The sequence below is a fragment of the Daphnia pulicaria genome, chromosome 8 (genome assembly GCF_021234035.1).
Source record: "Daphnia pulicaria isolate SC F1-1A chromosome 8, SC_F0-13Bv2, whole genome shotgun sequence".
NCBI classification, from domain to species: Eukaryota; Metazoa; Arthropoda; class Branchiopoda; order Diplostraca; family Daphniidae; genus Daphnia; species Daphnia pulicaria.
Window position 1 is genome coordinate 7,584,685 of NC_060920.1, and position 19,439 is coordinate 7,604,123.

At 41.4% G+C, this 19,439-nt stretch overlaps 2 protein-coding genes across 7 annotated transcripts; one reads left to right on the forward strand and one right to left on the reverse strand.

Annotated features, from left to right (window-relative positions):
• Positions 1–288: 288 nt before the first annotated feature.
• LOC124311860 (blastoderm-specific protein 25D-like) lies at positions 289–11,306 on the reverse strand. Of its 4 annotated transcripts, none has more exons than XM_046776225.1 (21): positions 11,206–11,306; positions 10,637–10,944; positions 10,454–10,576; positions 10,243–10,376; positions 6,643–6,891; positions 5,944–6,084; positions 5,679–5,853; positions 5,227–5,331; positions 4,864–5,027; positions 4,578–4,761; positions 4,263–4,451; positions 4,001–4,180; positions 3,783–3,872; positions 3,493–3,525; positions 2,789–2,957; positions 2,419–2,708; positions 2,262–2,349; positions 1,682–2,184; positions 1,263–1,437; positions 1,019–1,119; positions 289–866 (listed from the first exon to the last, which is right to left on the reverse strand). In XM_046776225.1, exons 2-21 carry the CDS (start codon positions 10,826–10,828, stop codon positions 744–746), a joined length of 3,408 nt encoding a protein of 1,135 aa, XP_046632181.1. In that variant the 5' UTR covers positions 10,829–10,944; positions 11,206–11,306; the 3' UTR covers positions 289–743. The 4 variants fall into 4 exon arrangements, with proteins under 4 accessions (XP_046632181.1, XP_046632182.1, XP_046632184.1 ...); XM_046776226.1 differs by having other exon boundaries at positions 10,637–10,941; positions 11,206–11,287; XM_046776228.1 differs by lacking the exon at positions 11,206–11,306 and adding an exon at positions 11,065–11,180.
• LOC124311861 (XK-related protein 6-like) lies at positions 6,740–10,224 on the forward strand. 3 transcript variants are annotated; one of them, XM_046776231.1, is made up of 11 exons: positions 6,740–6,878; positions 6,948–7,280; positions 7,362–7,819; positions 7,883–7,949; positions 8,019–8,212; positions 8,278–8,495; positions 8,557–8,789; positions 8,854–8,973; positions 9,042–9,316; positions 9,381–9,643; positions 9,710–10,224. In XM_046776231.1, exons 5-11 carry the CDS (start codon positions 8,068–8,070, stop codon positions 10,055–10,057), a joined length of 1,602 nt encoding a protein of 533 aa, XP_046632187.1. In that variant the 5' UTR covers positions 6,740–6,878; positions 6,948–7,280; positions 7,362–7,819; positions 7,883–7,949; positions 8,019–8,067; the 3' UTR covers positions 10,058–10,224. The 3 variants fall into 3 exon arrangements, with proteins under 3 accessions (XP_046632187.1, XP_046632186.1, XP_046632188.1); XM_046776230.1 differs by having other exon boundaries at positions 7,362–7,949; XM_046776232.1 differs by having other exon boundaries at positions 6,787–6,878; positions 7,016–7,280; positions 7,362–7,949.
• Positions 11,307–19,439: the final 8,133 nt, after the last annotated feature.

Genomic DNA, 19,439 nt, shown 5'->3' on the forward strand with positions numbered 1-19,439 from the left:
AAATCCCGCTCGTCGTGAAAAATCCTCACTGCCATGCCCATAAAAGGCGATGCCTTTTTATGGGAGGGGAAGCGGCGCGAGCGCGCGCATATCGGACTCAAGAAATGTTTTCTTATTCGAGATTTTTGGAAACCTGGGAGAAAACGTGTCCAGCATTGCGTATTCCGAGCAAATACTCGATGTACTCGACCATCTTGGGGCTTATTTAACCCAAAAATTATCATCGAGGTTAAACTTAAACACACTTTGCCCAGAAGAAAATGGGAGAAAAAAGGATTTCCGTAGCCGTATGTTTTCAGTGTGACACACAATCATCATGTATTATTGAAATCTCGGTAACTAACGTTTGGTATATTTATATTTGAAAAAAAAAAAAATTATTCGTAATGAATTAATTGTGCACTTTCGATTTAAAATTAAGGAGTTGCCTTTGATTGAAAGAATCTGACGAGCGGTAAAATAGGACTATAATTACAATAGTGAGCAGTTGCCGGGGTTTGTCTGTTACATTATTGTGTGAGGATGAGGGATTATAAGGAATTATTAGTTAAATAGCTTAAAACAAACAGAATCGACTCTCCCAATGCGCAAATAAGTCCGTAATTTTCAAAATTTTCCGTAAAGCTGTCTGAGAATTTTGATCACAATGATTGGGGGTTCCCGCAAATACACACACACACACACGATGAATGTTATGTATAAGTGATGATTGGAATCGGAATTCGAAGAAGATGTTGCAAAAATCACATGGACAGACCAGATGCCGTGCTGTGAGACAGGTTTTGGAGATGTAACGTTTCCAAGAGGCGAGCGTTCTCCGTGTAAAGCTCCATGATGAGTGAGTCTGACGAAGTTAACTTGTCCATCTGCGAAGACAAATAAAAAAGGGAGGGGACCCGCAAATTAAAATAAAATAACACACTGTTTAATGTTTTGTTCCCTTATCAAGATGGGTTGATTGGCCTCCGCCTTACCAATCAACGCCAAATGGGCAGAGATGTCATGACACTGAGCTTACCGTTTGTTTATGCTGAAGCGACATATGACGTAATGTGTCTTGGGACGTCTTCATCATCGTCTCCAGGCTATTTATCTCGGCTTGGTGTTGAACTTTGGTTTCTGAAAATGTTTTAAGTGTTGATAATCATGATGAATCACATTCAAAATTTCATGGCCTCTACAGAAAGGCCATTTTATTCAATATTTACTTATCTGAAATTTCTAACTTCTAAAAATAGTTTTGTCAAGAATTTCATTTTTACCGAACATGATCTGTTCTGTCCGGTGTTTTTGGCATTGTAGAGCGTAGCATAGCTCCCTACAACGTTGCTCCTGCTGTTTCAAACGGCTGTTGAGAGATTGAAAAACGCTAATGTCGACACGACAAGCTCGATGAGGCTCGGATGATCCACTGTTAAGTGACGGAGATCTCCTTAGCTGTATCGAAAAAATAATAAAATTAAATAATGAAATCAATAAGAAGGAAAAAAATCAAATACAAGAAATAATAAATTAATGCAAATCAAGCTTCAAGCTGATGGTTCAAATTAATCAACAACCAGTTTTTTTATCAATTAATCAACAACCAGTTTCTAGATCCTTTTTTTTTCTTGTTTTCATTTTTTTAAATTAAATTTACATTTTAATATATAATTTGAATTCAAAACAAGTGACCGGTTACCTGTCTACCATCGACGCCATCTATAGTGGATTCGTAAGACTTGCAAGGTGACAGAGATGCAGGTGACCGTTGGTTTTTGGCCCAGCCTTTGCTTTTCAAAGGAGAGTAGCCCGAAGGTAAAATGCCCGGCTTGGGAGTTGGCGACAGCGGCCGGTTTAGGTGTGGACTCGGAGGTGACTTGGAGACGGCGGGAACATTCTCGCGCACATTCTCTAATTTGGTTATTAATTTCGCCTCTCGTTCCAACACGTCGGCCAACATCAATTTTGTCGCCTCGAGTTCGGCCGTTATCACATCCAACTCTTGTTGCGATCTGGCAGCTTCCTCCTCCTTCTCCTTCTGCAGTTGCTCCAACTGCGATTCCAGCAAAGCGATTTGTTTGATCTGAGCTTCAGATTCTTCTTCCAAATCATTCAACTGCTTCTCCCAGTTGGTTCTCTCTTCGATGGTTGAAAGACTACTCGTACTCGAGTTATCGCCCTGTCCCAGTAATTCCTCGTATTCTGTCACCAAGAATGAAAGAAGAAAGAAAAAACGATAAGAAATTTATCAATTTCATTCATTGTAATCAATAGCTTACCCTTGATTTTGAGCTCGAGGGACCGAAACTTTTCATCCGTCGAATCCCGTTCTTGATCGTAGATTTCTCTTTCTTCGTCTAGCTTGGACTGAAATATTGTAATCGGTTTAAATCTCGATCAATCCGAGCGTAAAAGTTGTTTTTCTTCTAATAATACCTGCCAATATTCGTCCAGTCTGTCGAATTCCGTACGGAGCATGTCCAATCGAGATTCCAGATCGCGACGGTCTTCCTCCAATGCGTTTTTCTCCATCTGATTTCGCTGTTTTTCATCCTCAAGGTCTCGAACGAGATGCTTGATCCGCTGCTGAAGCAAAGCCGTCTCGAACTCGACCTTCTCCTCCATCCGCTCTTCCGCTTCTTTTTGCTCCATTTCAAGATCCTCTTGCTGGTGTCTGACTTTAAGGCGCAGTTCTTCGTTGTCGATCAATATCTTGACAATTTCCACTGTAATATCGATGAAGAAAAACCAAACAAAGACAAATTGGTTAATTTGAATCAAAAGCTAAGAGGGAAAACCTACAAACCTTTGACAGAGTCGAGTTCACTCTCCAACGTTTTGCACTGTTTCTCCAACTCTTCGACTTTGGTGGTGCTCTCCTCCGCCTGCAAGGCTGCAGAATCGTGCTCGCAATCCCGGCTCAGTTCCTTCTCTAGGGCGGCATCCAAGTCGGCCAGGGCCTCGGTCAAGTTCTCCTGCAAAGAAACAAGGAATACCGTCCAAGAATGACAACATGACAGATGGTGCGAAACCCAACAATGCTCGCACGATTGCCGGGTGTATACTACACACACACACAGAGAGAGACAGAGTTTGCGCAAAAGGATTCTTGTCTTAAGTGCAGGAATATGGGGTCGAATTGGTCAATAATAGGAATTCGTGTGAACAAGTTTTACGTTGTCTGATAAATGAAAAAAAAAGGAGCAAGGATCGCGATTGATCGGCTGTCTCTCTCGGCTCTACAGCCGACGGTAAAGGAATGCAAGTAGGAACGGATAAGACACACTGACGTAGAAAAATAGCCATAGAGAGAGAGAGATAGAGAGAGAGAGAGAGAGAGAGAGTGGAAAGTTAATTAGGTCCTGAAAAATCAGCTGTCACTCGGGCACGTGACTTTTTTATAAGGTTAGTGCAGATTGGTTAGCAAGGGAATCAGTATGAGGTTTTTTTATTTTGTTTTCTTGTTTTGTGTGTTGTTGTTGTTGATTGTGTGTTTGTTTTTTAATATACCCGCAATAGTTGGAACAGAGAGGTTAGTTCTGGCTGTGTACGTGCAGCAAACGGCCAATCGAAGAATATCCGCAATGAAATTATTCCGGGCAGAAAAGCAGAGTCGAAGCCAAATAAGGAAAAGAAAACGGTTGATAATGCAATCAAACGTCGAATAATTTAAGCCAATCATAAAAACAGAAAGAAAGAAAGAAAAATCAAAGAGAAAAAAAATAAAAGCTAGCGATTGTTCTACGCGTTAAAGAACTCGTTATTTTCCTTCTTCCTTTTTTGTTTTTTTGATTTCTTACGTATTCTTCCTGTTTCGAGTCCTTGGAGTGGACGCGTTTCAGTTGTTGGCGCAGCTCCTTCAATTCCATTTCGTGTTCAGCTTCCATGACCTGCAATCAGAAACAAACATCAATATTCAATCGAGATGTCGATAGCCCAGGAGGAAAAATAGTGAGGGGGGGGGGATAGAGACAAATCAAGTTTAACACGCAAGACAGGTCGCCCGGTTGGCGCTTACTGTTTGAAGTTGAACTAGATCCTCGTTCCGAATTTGCGTTTCGGCCAATTGAGCTTCGAGGGCCGACAGCTTGAGCAGGTGAGACTCGAACAGGCTCCGTTTCTCCTCGGCGTGTCTCTCCTCTTGTTGGACCAAGACGCTGCGATACTGGTTCTGCAGTGTGGCGACGCTATCGTTGCCCTGTTCAAATCCACGGTCGTATGTAGTAAGTAACAGACTAAATTCTAATTCACTTCACTCAATCAAAAGAAGAAGGACGCACCTCTAGGAACTCTTCGACAATTTGAAGACGCAGTTTTTCAAAGACACGTTTGAGCTGCTCTTTAATGGTGGATCCTCCAGCCGAGTTGACGACAGGGCCGGACTCGCACTGCTCTTGTTTGACTTCTTGCAACTGGGCCGCTAAACTCTGGTCGGCATTGACACTGCGCCCTTCTTCCTTCCATCCATTCTAAATAGATAAAGAGAGAGAAAAGAATGAGCGAGAGGAAATCAAGACATTGGACAAGAGAATTTCTCCCTTTGTCCTCTCTCGACAGGAAGCTCTAAACGTCAGCCGGGATGGTGACACACATACTTGATTATCAGACAGAGGACGGGGCGAGACTTCAGAGCTGTAGAGTCCCATGGCCATTGCCTCCCGCTTGCGAACTTTGCCTACGTGATCTTCGATGACTTCCTCTTCGCCGTTGCGACGTTTAACGGCACCCGACATTGTCGGCTCCGAGCGCCAAGCTGGGCCCAGCCCAACGCATTCGGACCTGAGCGTGGCCAATGAAAACAAATACACACAATCATTAGATACGCGTAATAGCCAATGGACAATATAAAATAAAAAAGGGCTTTCTGAAAAGATAATAAACCTGGCGGCGGCCAATTGTCCGCGAAGTAATTCGATTTCGGCAGAGAGCTCATCGGTTCGGTCACGTAGTTGGAGATTTTCGGCTGACATTCGGTTTAACTGCTCGGTGAGGGAATGGCGCTGGCTTTCTTCCAAAGCTTCGCAGCGTGACTCTAATTCGGCCATCTGTATTCGACAAGATGCAATAATGAAATTTGTGAGAATGACGTGGTAAATAAATGGAGAAGAAGAAAAAATAATAAAAAAAAGGACAAGGCGACTTGACGATCCAACTCGGTATGACGCATGTAAACGTCATTTCAATCAATCAATTATAAGCAGGAAAGCAGGAAGAAAAGGCAAAACGGTATAATAATATTTTTACCAGTGAAACGCCGTCGAGCTCCTGGATGAGTCGGCCGTTTGCCCTTTCGGAACTGGCCAGCTTTTCTGTCAAATTGGCGTTTTCGGCCGACAACCTGGCGTTATCCTGAAACATCGATCAGCCAAAAACCAAAAAAAAAAAAAAGAGTAAATAAATTGGATACTTCTTTATTGTCACCCATCAGCGGATGATGATAAACGACCAAACGATAATCTCGCCAGACGGGCGCCTGTTGCAGCTCATCGTCACCGAAAAACCACATTTCTTGGAAGCCTTTCAAAAATACGGACAAGCCCGTCGTTGACAGACATTTACAGATAATCTCTCGTGGCCAATTTTCGTTAGCTGACCGAGACGTCTGGAACTCATATCCCCCCCCCCCCCTTTTTTTCTCACACGACGACGACCTTCACGTATGAGAGGAAGTCATAATTTTTTCCAAAAAATCTCACCTCGCTCATGGCTTGCAAAGATTCTTTTAGTCGCGATTCTTCCTCTTTGGTCTGAAGCAGCTGCTGCTGCCGTTTGTCCAGGTCTTGCTGGAGCTGACTCACCAGCTGATCGCGATCGGCCTGTGCGACCTCTTGGACCAAACGCAGCTGATCCGCGTGCCGCTGCTCCAACTGCCTATTTTAAGAAGAACGAGTCACGATTTGCTTTTATTTAGTGCTATCAAAATAGACAGGGAAGAGGGCGAGAGAAGATTTAAGAGTTTACTTGAATTGTGTTCGCCGTATGGACTCCTGTTTGGCGTGGTTCTCGTCAACTTCCTGGGCCAAAAGCGACGACCTCTGATTGGCCTCTTGCAAGTCGCTGCGGAGTTTCTCGCTCTCGCGACTGGCGTGTTCTACTGTCAGCCTGAAAACGATAGCGCCGTACAAACACACACACACGAGAGGCCATCAGAAACCAACGCGGGGGAGAGAAAATGCACAAAATTAGAAGGAAAGAAAGGGAAAAAAGAAAAAAAACACAAGGAAGACTGGAAATATGTTGGCGTCTAATTATGGAAATCTCCTGTCCCACCCCCTTGGCTCCAACGTTTCCACAACTCACACACTATATCCAACGTCTGTAACCGTCTAGTATCAACAAATCAAGGACATTGGGCCCACGCCAAGTGGGAAAAAACGGCTACATGTTCCCGCATAAATGCTACACAAATGGATAAGAGCTTACAAGTGGCTTAACCATGATAGCGCTCACGCAACAAGTTCCAGGAATAAAAAAAGTCCCAAGATAGCCTAACTGGGAGGGGGGATTAATTTTTCAACAATGTCCAATACCGGTTGTGGTTATTCCTTTTTGATTATTTGAAATTTTTGTTATCATCCTATTGTTTAATTTTTAATTCTTTGCTCAAAATTCAATTTCTTTCGTGAATAATTCAACTGATAGCGAAGACAAGAAGTTTACCGGACAGACGAGAGTTCGTGTTGAATTAATAAGACTCCGGCGTGTAAGGCAGCGCCACTCGGTCCACTATTGGCCAGCAGACCATTCTCCAATCCGGCGTTCATTTCTTCTTGGAGAGCGCAGACCAGTTCACGAAGGCTAATTCTTTTGGACGGATGGTGGCGGAAACTAAGCGCCTCCAGGAGGGATGAAGCGTGAACAACGCCCATTGATCGGAGGCACTCGACCGTGGCATCGTAAGTTGCAAATCTATTGACACACAAAAAACACAAATTGATATAATAAAATCGTAAAAAAAACTTTAGGGCATTCGAACAAGTTTATTTACGATCCTAAAAAGCGTGTCATGTTATCAATACGCATGATCTTTTAGTGCTGCAATCGTGACTCGATAACACTTGGCCGCGTTTCAAGTGTGTTATTTGAGGTACGACGACGAGAGTGTCCTGAAACAATTGAAACCTTGCATGACGGAACTGTCAAAAAGACCCGCTCGATTACTGAAATGGGTAAAGCGGTCCGCGGCGTATGACCGTAACAGCAGTCGTAAGATGGTGTTTCAACCGGAGAAAAGAGATCATCTACCGTACGAAGTCGACCAACAAGAACAACATTTGAAACCCGCAAATGTCACCACGGTATGAAGAACATTTTCTTATATTATTTGAGTTGGCTTTCTAGTAATGTACAAGTCTGACTGTTTTCCTGTTCTCCAACAGATGTCTGCATGTGTTGTGTTGTGACATTTAAAAAATCAGCCCCGGGCACCACGGAATGAACCGACTGTAAACCGCGGGTTGTAAAAAAATGCAGTTATAGGCGGAACAAAGTAAAAAAAACGGCGGATCCATTAAAAATCGCTGGCAAAACCGGATGCGGCAATCATTAACTTTTTCTGCCTGTGGAATTCAAGGACGCGCATCTTTTTCGCACTTTTCTTTCAATTGTTAAGTCTCCATTCAGACACTCTGTTGTAGTTTTTAAGGTAGTTAGCATCGGCCTTCGCTCCATCCTTAGTTTTTCAAAAACATCAAAGACGCCCACGGGGGCCCAGAACAAAGAAGGAAAAATTCGGCTGCCACGTCGTTGCTAGGTGACGACAAGCAACACAAAACGTCAAAATTGTTTCCGCATGGAGCATACGTGAAACCAGAAGCAGCATTCCAGTGCACAGGGGGTGACTCACGCGGTGAACTGGCATCAAGTTTCCAAGCTACTAACTGTTTACCAATTTATGTAGGCCAATGTGGAGCTACTGAGTCTCTTCTCCCCTCCCCACCCTTTCACAGTCGATTCATACTGACACAGTGAGAACTTTATTAGTAGTTATATCGGCTATTGTATGACTGAATTTACAACTTGTTTCGTGATTGCAGGACACGCGGTACCTATCATAACTTAGTCTGGCAGCTACAGCATACAACAATGGGTGATAAAAACAGTGGAGGACCCCATGTCATTCACTTTTCTTCTTCAGTGGGCCCCGGAACTCCTAGCAGTATTTCAACCACAAACTCCTTGTACCCTGCCCTACCCAATGAGGACACCATTTCACTGCCTGAAACTAAGGGTATTTCAATAAAAAGAGATTTACAACTCAATTTCTTTAGTGCAAGGTTGTTGTTGTTTTGGCAGACAATGAATTGCCAATGACAGACAAAAGCTCACGAAGACAGGGTGCCTTCTCTGCCTTCCCAAGAGTGAATGTTCATGTCCCACAAATGATGGATATCAGCTCGTATATCCCTGCTGTGAGGCCTCCTGCTTTCTTGAAAGATGTGCACAGAATCCCTGGCCAAGTTGGGGACCATGTCAACAGAGAAGTTCGCAACATAGGCAGCAGCATCAACAAAGTATGCTACAAATAATGAACAAAGAACTATCAAAATTAAACGCACGTGTTTTCCTATTCAGATCATTGATCGTGGAGATGTCTATCTACACAAACCTCCTCCACTGCCAGAGTTTAATAACTGGAGCATTTTCGGTGTCTTATTTTCCATTTTTGGTTCTTTTTTCGATCACGGTTCTGATATAGCTACTGCCTACGTGCTCTGGGCTGAGCCAGATTCGATTTGGTGGTTTTCTCTCACCGTTGTTTTGATTGTCGTACCAACAGTCACTGTCAACGCTTTCAGTCTCTACTGGTATCAACTTTAAACATTGTCTCGATCAACACATCAATGCAATTTACACTACTAAATCAAATAGGTATCTCAACGAAGATTATCAAGCCGCAAGACGCATGTTTTCATCACGACCGGGATTCTCAAAATGTTGGTGGGGTTTTCGCATCATCGTACACATTCTCCTACTGGGCCCTGTTTTCAGGTGATTTGAACTTTAAACATTACTTTAGCGGAATAATAATGTAATCTTAACAATTTGTCTTGCAACAGATACATCGATTTGCTCTACTACGGAATCAAAAGTCGCAAGTCTCGTTTGCAACGCATCAACGTTCAGGGACCCTATTGCCCATGGCCGAAGCAACAAACTGAAATAAAGAAGCAAGTGGATTATTACAATCTGCTGTTACACGAGGAACGCGATATTGCCATCTTAGACCTGATGCACAGTTTCATGCAGGATGCGCCCCAGCTCATTTTGCAGATTTACATTTTGGCACGACGCCCTCCTCAGACGCACTCAGAAAACGATTACATCATCACAGGTGCATTTTAATTTGTTTTTTTAATCTCCCGCGGTGAATTCATTCTTTCATTGAAATTCTACAGTCCTGGTGCAGTCGTTTTCATCGTTAACATCTCTCATGTCTTTGGCTTGGTCCCTGACTAGCTATCAGAGAACTTTACGCTACGCCATCCCGGATAAGCCTCAAATGAGTGTAGGTGGATCAGCAACAACATTTCTCTGGCACACCTTTCAAGTTGCCTCTCGCGTACTAGCCTTGGCCCTTTTCGCTAGTGCACACAAGCGAGAGGTTTTCATCGCATTGGGCGGACATTGGGGACTGATGGTTATTTGGATTTTATTGCAGGTACGCACTCGTGTAAAAATCAAGGCATTAAACTTAAGTAATTGCTGTGGCTTCCTTTCTTTACAGCGCACAAATTTCTGCGGGACGCCTGACGGAAAGAGAAACAACTGCGGAGAATTCTTTTACAACATCGTCGTCGGTTGGATGTTTACATTCGTCATGATCAACGTGAAAGCGACTGCCACCAGAGTCAAGTACTCGGTTTACTACTTGTTGATGGCAGCTGAAAATACGACTATGATAGTCCTATGGTTTCTGTTACCTGAAAGCGCAACCCACTGGTATCACCTTCCCGCCCTGATCGGTACTTTTGTGTGTTTTATTCTTGGTCTCGTGTTTATGTTCCTATACTACAGACACTACCACCCTGATGGCAAAATGCCTAACAACAATCAATCTCCTAAATTGTTCTGAGTGCAAGAAAGCAGTATTAACGAATGTTCTTGAGCCTTATTTTCATTCTGCCGTGTTTTCCTATTTACTTACATATCTCTCGCTCTCTCTCAGTACATCAACCTGGTACATTTCTCAAATTCCTGTCATTTCCATGTCATGTTGACGAATACAAAGATAAAACTATATGCACGGTTTCGACTTACCCTGTTCCAGCTGGATCGATATTGCTGAAGAGAGCCATTGTAGACTGCGATGGCATCATGAGCATTTCTGAGCGAACTGACGACCCGTTATTTCGATTTGTAGATGCGATCCCCCAGTTGTTTGGCTCGTAGTTCTGAAAACATCCCGTATTGTTGGATAATGGAATTTAGTCGTAGCTCCAGTAAGTAAGTTGGCACGATGTACCCATACCTCGGCTTCCAAGGAAATATCTCCTTTTCCGGGCCTGACGTTTTGGAATAAGTGTAAAAATTCACCGAAGCTGATTCGACCATCGTGGTCTAAGTCAAGTTTGTCAAAAAGTTGAGCTATCACCTGCAAAGAAATGTAAATGTTTAATGCAGTGAATGACACTGTATTTTTTCGTTAACTCACCTCATCTGATAATTTCTCCATTCCAATGCACTCACAAACGAGTGCTAGCTGTGACTGGTCTAGGTACCCATCTTTGCCAACACCAAGTTTCCCCCATGTTGTTCTCAAATAATCTTCTTCACTTTGATTTATGGATGGAGTGGAATGGTGATCTTCAATGTGGAAATTGCTATTCTTTCCTGGTACTTCCATTACTGGTTCATTAATTTAAAAAGATGGAATGGAGCAGGAATGTTGGTTTTCTTTCTTTTCTGTCACAGCCACATGCCAAGGATGTCAAGCTTTCGTTCAGTCCCTGAAAAAAGCTTCTAATGAGAGAAAACAAAAAAGAATAGGAAAGGTGAATTATGGGAACCGACGAACGAACTGCCAAGGCTAAAGACACACACTATAATGATAGTCCAATATATTCCCATCGAAAAAGTTACCGAGTAATATCTCAGCTCACAACATCATCTGTACAACTAAAAATATCGCGAATCCAACTTGATACGTCGAGGGGAAAACACTGAAACCAACACTGTGACATAAATACAAGAACAGTGAAAATGTAACACGAGCCGACTTACACATTTAGAAAACGAAAGTTTTGCACAGGCCAGCACAAACCCGCCTGACTCTGACAGATAACTCGCACTGACTAACAAAAAAAACTGTAAACTGAAGTTCCAGCTGCCATCTAGGAGCAACAACAAGCTGCCTCCGGCTCAGGGCCGGAAATGGAGGGAAAAATAAACCTACACGGCCACCACCTGTGTGTGGGGCAACCTCCTTCCGCTGATGTTCTTTTGTTAAAAGAGAAAGAAAGAGAGAGAGAGAAAAAAAAAACTATTTTTATGTATATTGAAAACACTTTTGTTTGAATCGTAGGTGTGTAGCCTAGTGAATTCAATCGGTGCAGGTGTATAAATTCCCAAATCGATATATTGATCAAGGTAATGTGTACACAAAAGTATTATCTTTTGTTCGTGGTCTCTCGTGTTTGGTATCAGCGACCCGGTGACCGGCTCGTAATCTGCCAATCGCGTGCTGTCGAAAATGTAACTTTTAAAGACGATCACGTAAAAACAGTAACCTTTTGTATATAGATCATCAGCCATATGCTATTTTTATAATGCAGGTAGGTAGTCTATATTTACTATATTGTCTGCACGTGGCCTACATAACCGATCAAGCCGAGCCAACAGGACGCAATGAGAGAAAGGGGAGTTACTGTTTTGTGTTTTTGGCGAACTTCAAACAACGAAATTGTAAATCCGACAGACTTAATCTCGACAGTGGAATGGCGAAATAATTTATTAGAGAGAGTGGGACAGACTGGGGAAAAAAATAGGCAACTTTTAATGCAGTTAAATTGGCGTGACGTGAGTTTCCATGAAATTCGCCTGTATGGTCGGATTACGAAGCCTTACACAACTTCAAAGGTGACATTTCCAAGTGAAAAGAAAAAAAGGTTTGCTTTGGTTTCAGTTTTATCTAGTCCAATTAGGGACTTGACAACATGAACCTTCTTTTATTTCTGAAATATCGAATTCTATCGGTCAGTCTTCTGTTTCCGCTTGACTTGCACTTTCGAATTTGTTGAGTACGTTATAGTCTATATTTTGCAAGGATTATTTCGCGTTTACAGCTCGTGGGATTATTGCCAAGAAATCTTTTTATATCTCTTTCTCTTTTCCAGAACCTAGTGAGAGCGGTGAGAGCTATAGAGCAGATCAGTCTGATTGCAGCGAAAGGACTCTGCTGAGAGCTGCCGAGGAAGTCACTTTTCAGTTATAGTTCGTGAGAAAATGGGACATCATTTGTTTCTTAGACCAGTTAATCAAAATCGCTGAGGCACACCTCGCAGGCGATTATGAAATAAACAAACATTGTGAGAATAAATCGAAATCGAGAATTGACTGGAGGCGGTGTTATATATATTGGTGAACGGATGTTCGGTTGATTAACAATTTATGGAGGGGGGCTTGCAAGTTTCCGCGTGGATTGTTCCGGTTGTACTTTCGAATCCTACATGCATACGCGCAGACATACCTAACATTAGTCGAGCTAAGTGGCCATGAATAGTTCCTCCCACTGGGCTAGCTAGCAGCTATTACATGATTCCAAACCTGGCGGATGACACAGGACAGGCGACTGGAGCTGGCGCTCTGGCGATTGCGTAATGCCACATCATTAATGTTTTCTCACTGCTTATTTTCATTTTGAGTTATTAGACTTGGAGTCTTCCCAACATGTACAAAGATTAATCCGTGTATCTTTTAAGTCGGAAACTTTCACTCTTCATATCAGCTTCATATTCCAAGGCTCGAAGTCGAGTGTAGGACGTTGTTACCATTAATCATCGTCAAGATTTGTTTGTATATCTTCACATGTATACAGCAAGGGCTGGGTCCGAGCTGGAAAAGAAAAAAAGATAAATTGGTGAGTGAAGTCGAGTGAAGTTTCAAATTTAGAAATTAACATCTAACAAGTCGCATGTCATCACAATTTCACCACAGCTGAGTAACATGACGTGGACTCGATTAATCAACGCGTGTGTATACACCGAGTACGAAACGGTGTTTAGCTCATTACCTCCGCGGTTTTCTTCGTGACAGATTGTCGTTTCGTTACCATATGTTTTTGACTTAATTATAGATCAATCGGGAAATACAGGAGATTGAAATAGAAAAAAAAATTATGCACATATGCTAATCTGGACTTTGTCAGAGAATTTCCCGGGTATGGCTTTTGTTTTCGAAAAATGGCGGGCTAGAGGAAATTAGCATATTTTGCTGCGAAACCTTTTTGCAATTAAAGGTTGCTATTCTCCTTCTTTTGAGAGAAAGGGAATGGAAACTGACAGCACTGAGAAGCTCTGAAAGATTCAAAAGGACATTTTAGAATGGTCAGATCATGAAGTGATCAATGATGAGTCAAATTGGATTATTCGTAGATATTTTATTCGATTTTATTCACAGCTGGCAGTGGAGATGGGAAGAGACTGAGACAACGTTCGGAGGAGACTAAACTAGTGATCTGGTGAGACTGGTTTGCATTTTGATAATGCTTCAATATTAAATTTTCCAAATAGTTCAATATGCCAATATATTCAACTGCATGCCTGTTTTTGTCTTCGTCCTGAAATCACCAGGGAATCGATCAGCTGGTCGAATTGTTTCGGTAGACTTACGTTTGGTTATTACGGCTAAATTTTCCACGTCGTGATTTTTATTGTACATGTATTTTCTCAAAATGCTTAACAATTTCCCTCGGAGTGCAGCGACCCTTTGAAATTGGTTTCTTCTTTTTTCCCTCGAAATCCTGTCTGCGGTTTCCTTCGTCTAGCACCTGGAGTTTAGTTCGAGTGCTAGATGGCGTTATTGAGCGGTATTTCCGTATTTTGGCGCCAACCATCTAGCGCACTTGAGCATCTGCAGCAATCGGATCTATCGCTGCCAATGCCTACTCTTCTCCTTCCATGCCTTGCGCTGTTGTTCCTACCGCTGCGTCCGCCACACATATGCATCCAGCACGTCCACTTCTACGTCGTCGTCGTCATCCGAACAACGGCCCGTTTCGTTGCATGTCACTTCCTCGTCTGTTACATCCGCACTTTTTGCATCATCCAATTCCACATCTTCCTAATCACCTTAACCTTTTCTTTTTTTGACAGGAGGCACGGAACTGGTCGGGGGTGGCCAAAGCTCGCGGTGTTTTTTGGGCTTGTCTCGTCATTTGAATATTTCTTGTTTTTTTTTTTAATAATTTCTGTTGTGTCTTTCTAATGTTTTTGTTCTAGTAGTAGTGCAGCCATTGCAAGAGACTCGCGAGCGCGAGTGGGTCCAATATTTTGCAATGGCTGCACTACTACTAGAAATAGAGGTGCGCTTTCTCTCCATTTCTTATTAATTTTTGTCCTAAGCTTATAACATGGTCGAGGAGGTGGTACCATCACCTTGTAGGATTTGGCCGTAAGGCCTCGTCACAGCTTTTTGAGGGGTGTTTAAAAGTGAGATCCCTCGTGTTTAGCTATATAAGATAATAATAGACAGCCTAACTGGAAGAGCGACCGGTTCCTAAGTCAAAATTCTTAGGTTCGAATTTGGATCTAGCTGGGATCTAGAAAATTTTAATTTTCTTGTTTTTATTATTTTTTTATACAAAATAGATAGAAGACCTAGTTTTGTTAAAAAATGCGAGTTTTATCACATGTTAAAAAAAATTCGAATGTTTTTCCCTTGGCCAGGCCAAACAGTCCGTTTCGCTTGCGACGCCCATGGTGAAGCATTCTAAAACGAGTACTGATCAAAGATGCGCTGGACATTTCAGGAAAGAGTGGACATTTAGTCCACGAGACGTATACCTATTACGCTTGTGACACTCATAATAATTATGGGGGAGGGACACGGACACCGCATAAGAATTAATTTAAAGGCGGAGTTTAGGTCGGCAATGCTCAATCTAAGAGCATTTTACTTAAAACCATTAAATACAAGCAAAGAAATAGTCTAATTATTAAATGTAATCTATAGTGGAGTCAAGATAATTTTTGACCGGGAACAAATTGCAACACGAAATTTTTTTCATGAGCTTTATTAATACTATAATTTATATTTGTTGTAAAAACCCTCCTTAGAAATAATAATTTTTACTATAAAAAAAATAGGGATGTACGACATTCAGGCCCTTCCCCTTCAGGCCCATACCTTTCAGGCCCGTGGCCTAAATTGAAGACGTTCAGGCCCGTTTTGGCGTACCGTTCAGGCCTGCTAGAAACACCGTTGTCATATTAAGTGTAAAAATTTAAAACGATCACTCACTATGATGCAATCTATTCGGTTCACGAATGTCGATTAATATTCAAAGTTATTCCTTTAAACCTTAATCGAAAAAACCTTTTGGGATGAGATTTTGCACCGAGGTAAGAACAGCAAAGTAATTTAATGGAACACTGACATCTTTTACCATGCCCAAAAAGAGTAAAATCAAAATATTGTGAAAAGGTTTTAAAGGGGAAAAAAATCTTGATGGCAGTTTACCGTGTTGTAGACCTTGTTAGCTTCACACTTGGCTCGAAGAGAAGCCCACCACTCTGAATTGCCATCATACTTGAGACTAACAGTTTGGCTTTCTGTAGCTATCTGATTCATTATTGCCCCAAATCCCCAATATCGCTGACAAGGGCAACAGACGATTGGGCACTGTTGTGCACTTCTTCAGGTAAGATATCAACTTGAATGATTTTAACTTTTGAATCGAATCGAGGAGGTCTTCCAAAGTGCAAAATCCAATTAGGCCGAGCCCCAAGTACCAAAATGACATCAGCTTTTTGCAAAGCAAGCGAACGGTCAGGAGAAACACTATGGATATCACCATATGGAAGAGTCTAGCTAGCTTACATAAATAACAAAGTAAGATATTAGATTATAGATAGCCTACCAAGTTCGTTCGTTCAATGTCAAATTGTCAATATTCAAAGCGCCATGGGCCTGAAGTGAATCTAACTTTTAGGCCACGGGCCTGAATGACTAATGCAGGGCCTGAAAGGTACGGGCCTGAAGGGGAGGGGCCTGAACGTCGCCCACCCAAAAAATAGAAAACAAATTGTAAAAATTATAAAATGTATTAGAATTGTGATAAGAAATAAAAATTATTGATTTTTGACAGCTAATAAATGTTCCCCGTCTTTTTGTTGGTCAGAATTCACATTTTTTATGTTCTAGCTTTAACGGTGTTTTAGTAATTAAATATACTGTGAGGGACTATGCCTCAAATTTTATAAAATCACCAAAAGGTGTTTACAAGGGACCTTATGGCGGATAGTCCCTCCGTAAACTCATTATATCTAGTCATGTAGTTGTCCTAAAATTTTTATCTTTTGTACAAAATTAGTTAAGATATCAATTTTCCTAAATTTAAAAGTCGTTTTGAAAAATTGGACGGGATTTTCTAGTTCTATCACTTACTTCTTGGAAGATTATTGCGGCGATGATGTGATGATGTGTTAATGCAGAGTGGATATCTTCAGTATCTGCGGGAAGACCAATAAGACCGGTTAGTACGTAGAACTGTATTGACTATCGAGACGAGTAGCTAGGCTATGGATCTCCAGGCTGTGATATACCACCCCGGAGAGCAAGTCCTGAACCACGACGGAAACCGGAAAACAAGCAAATACATACAACAGGAATACAATGAGCAAGTGCCCAAGGGAATTTACTCAAGACCCAGTATAAAGGAGTAGTATAAATAAGAACTTATTAGTTTGAGTGTTTGTGAATATTTCTGAGCTGTCCGGTGGTCTGACTGCTCAGGTGATTTGTCCGTCTATTCTCTGTCGTTGTTGTCGGTGGACGGTGATGGCTCGTAGCCGGATCTGTGGCCCAGATGCCCTCGATCCAATCTGCTCTCCGTCCGATGTCGTGTTCTTCCTCGCGCTCTCAGCGCCTCACTTCTTCTTGCTCGAAGTCGGTCGCTCGTCCGAGACGTCGTTCTCTTTCTCTTCCAGACCTGCTTGCAGCATTCTTGGAGGGTCGTATCGGCATTTCTTACCGAATACTTTGATGTCGTCTTCCATCAGGGGTGTGCCCGTAGCGTTAAGGGCGATTGAATTATTCAAAAACTACAGAAGCGACCAACTCGGCCACCTTTCAATCTCTTTTGTGTCGTTTCGTTTGATGCAAGTATAGATTACTTCACGTTTTTCAGACTTGAAACCATCTATTACAAAACTTATCGAACATTCACATTCCATGGTAATGAAACAAACGAAGTTTTTGTAGCTAACTTATTTGATTTTTTCCCCGTACAAATTGTAATCAGAATGCACTTTCACAACGCTGCTTGCACGCCTTCTTCCAGGAATTAAGCTAGTCTATGAAAAGTAGGGTGGTCCGTTTTGCAACTATATTTTTTTTTCGTAGCGGGCTTTTAATATGTTATGATGTATGATTAAAATAGTCATTTCCCAAAATATTATTGACTAGACAATTTTTCTTCATCCCGCACTATGTCTCAAAAAATTTATATTTTTCTTTTTCCATTACACGAGTTTTTTTTGCCCGCAACTTATTTTTTTTCTAGCGGGATTTTTTCCTATGTTTGATAACTATCTAAATTACTGAAAATGGTTTCATCAAGTAAAATAATTGGAGATCGTTGGCTGCAGCAGCAGCAGTGAGAGCTGTCTGCAAGAAGTACTTTCCGTAGAATAATCCAATGTATACTGCCATTCGTTCAACTTGCTTGAGTTCCGTTGGTGTCATCTCAAACGACCCAGAAAGTAAATATATTTCAAAATATAAATGGCCTTCGACATAAACCTTGCGTGATGATCGGCACCAGGGCGACGAATGAAAAAACCTCTGGGAATAGAGCCACCGAGATAAAACAGGATTAGTTCACACAGCTCGCGATAATCCTCCCGCGGAAAGGTGTTTTTCTCAATGCAGTTTGTAACCCATATTTTAACTTCCAATGCTTGTTTAAAAAGAAAATCGTCTTGATTTTCAGGCAAATGCCACACTTTCAGCTGTTCTTCATCCTTGTCCACGTTGTCAAAGTCTCCTTTTAGTCGTTGGAAGAATAGGATAGTTGGTGCTTTTTTTTCACCAGAGACAACTTTGAAGGTATGCTTGATATGCAATTCCGCTTCATGATGGCGACTTTCACAACGGAAAGCGGCACGATTAAGTTTTTTTTCTATTAGGATTGCTGCTCCGTTCCATTCTCCACTATCCTTTGCTTTCATTTGGTTGCGTCCAGTAGGAGATTCGATAGATAGATAGATTCGACCAAGTAGCTTTGGTGGAAGAAAAGCATAAACTGCGAGCTGATCTTCTTTTTTCCCAGTAATTAACTTGAAGAGCTTAGAATCCCATTGTAAAGTAGCAAGTGACGATCTTATCCAATTTTCCATTATTGATTTGGCTCCTTCCATTCGACGAGCTGTCCTCAATCTTCGAGAGAGTTATATCATCCAGTGATCCCCCTCCGGATGTAACTGCACTTCCGAGAACTAAAATTGTTGTCTCTGGGAGACACGCATTCCGTCTGAAACTACTGATGATGCTTGTATCAGTCCTCTTGTTGGAATTTAAATTGTCACTTGGTCAGGACGGCGTCTTTTTCTATTTTTCTCCATAACAAATTCCGCATCTTTATTATTATTTTCTTCATTGACACACACGTCGCTATCGGAAAAAGTTGACGATTGGTCAATTACTGCATCTGCATCTGCATTTTTTCCCCTTGAATATTGTTAAACAAAACTAAATTATGCCTATAACATTTACTGATCATTCAGCTTTTCAAGTGCTTGACCATTATTCCTATCCACATTGCAAATTTTTTGACAACTTTGAAGTAAGTTTGGACGATTGTAAAAATCATACAGACAGAGTAAACTCTGCTTGTGCATTTGTCGATATGATTATTAATAATTTAAACTGTACTGTGGTCAATTATGTTCCACAACATAAAAGAAATAATAACATTTTTACAGTATTAAGTGTTACAATTCAAAAAGTAGCTATTTTGGATGATTCTATTTGTGATATGTATACTGTATGTGTTATGGATCATATGTAAAATATCTACATGTATTTTATCCGTCTAAGTTAGTTGACTGTTACCAAAAAAGAATATGTTTTTTGAAGGGTGTCAGAAATCTAATATTGTTTATTTCAAAGCATTGAAATTAATTGAAACAGTTGAAATTTGAATAAAAATTTACTCATTATACAACGAAATTTTTTTTATTTATATCAAAATATTTTTCGACTAATGTTTAATTTTTTTCAGCAAATGGTTTGCAAGC

Excerpts from the sequence above, each read along its gene's own strand:
- LOC124311861 (XM_046776230.1), top strand. The coding sequence starts at position 8,068 with ATGGGTGATAAAAACAGTGGAGGACCCCATGTCATTCACTTTTCTTCT. Across the intron at positions 9,317-9,380 it reads AAACGATTACATCATCACAG|TCCTGGTGCAGTCGTTTTCA; the intron begins GTGCATTTTAAT and ends GAAATTCTACAG. Across the intron at positions 9,644-9,709 it reads TTATTTGGATTTTATTGCAG|CGCACAAATTTCTGCGGGAC; the intron begins GTACGCACTCGT and ends CTTTCTTTACAG.
- LOC124311860 (XM_046776225.1), bottom strand. The coding sequence starts at position 10,828 with ATGGAAGTACCAGGAAAGAATAGCAATTTCCACATTGAAGATCACCAT. Across the intron at positions 6,892-10,242 it reads ATCGATCCAGCTGGAACAGG|ATTTGCAACTTACGATGCCA; the intron begins GTAAGTCGAAAC and ends GTGTGTCAATAG. Across the intron at positions 2,958-3,492 it reads CTCTGTTCCAACTATTGCGG|GAGAACTTGACCGAGGCCCT; the intron begins GTATATTAAAAA and ends GTTTCTTTGCAG.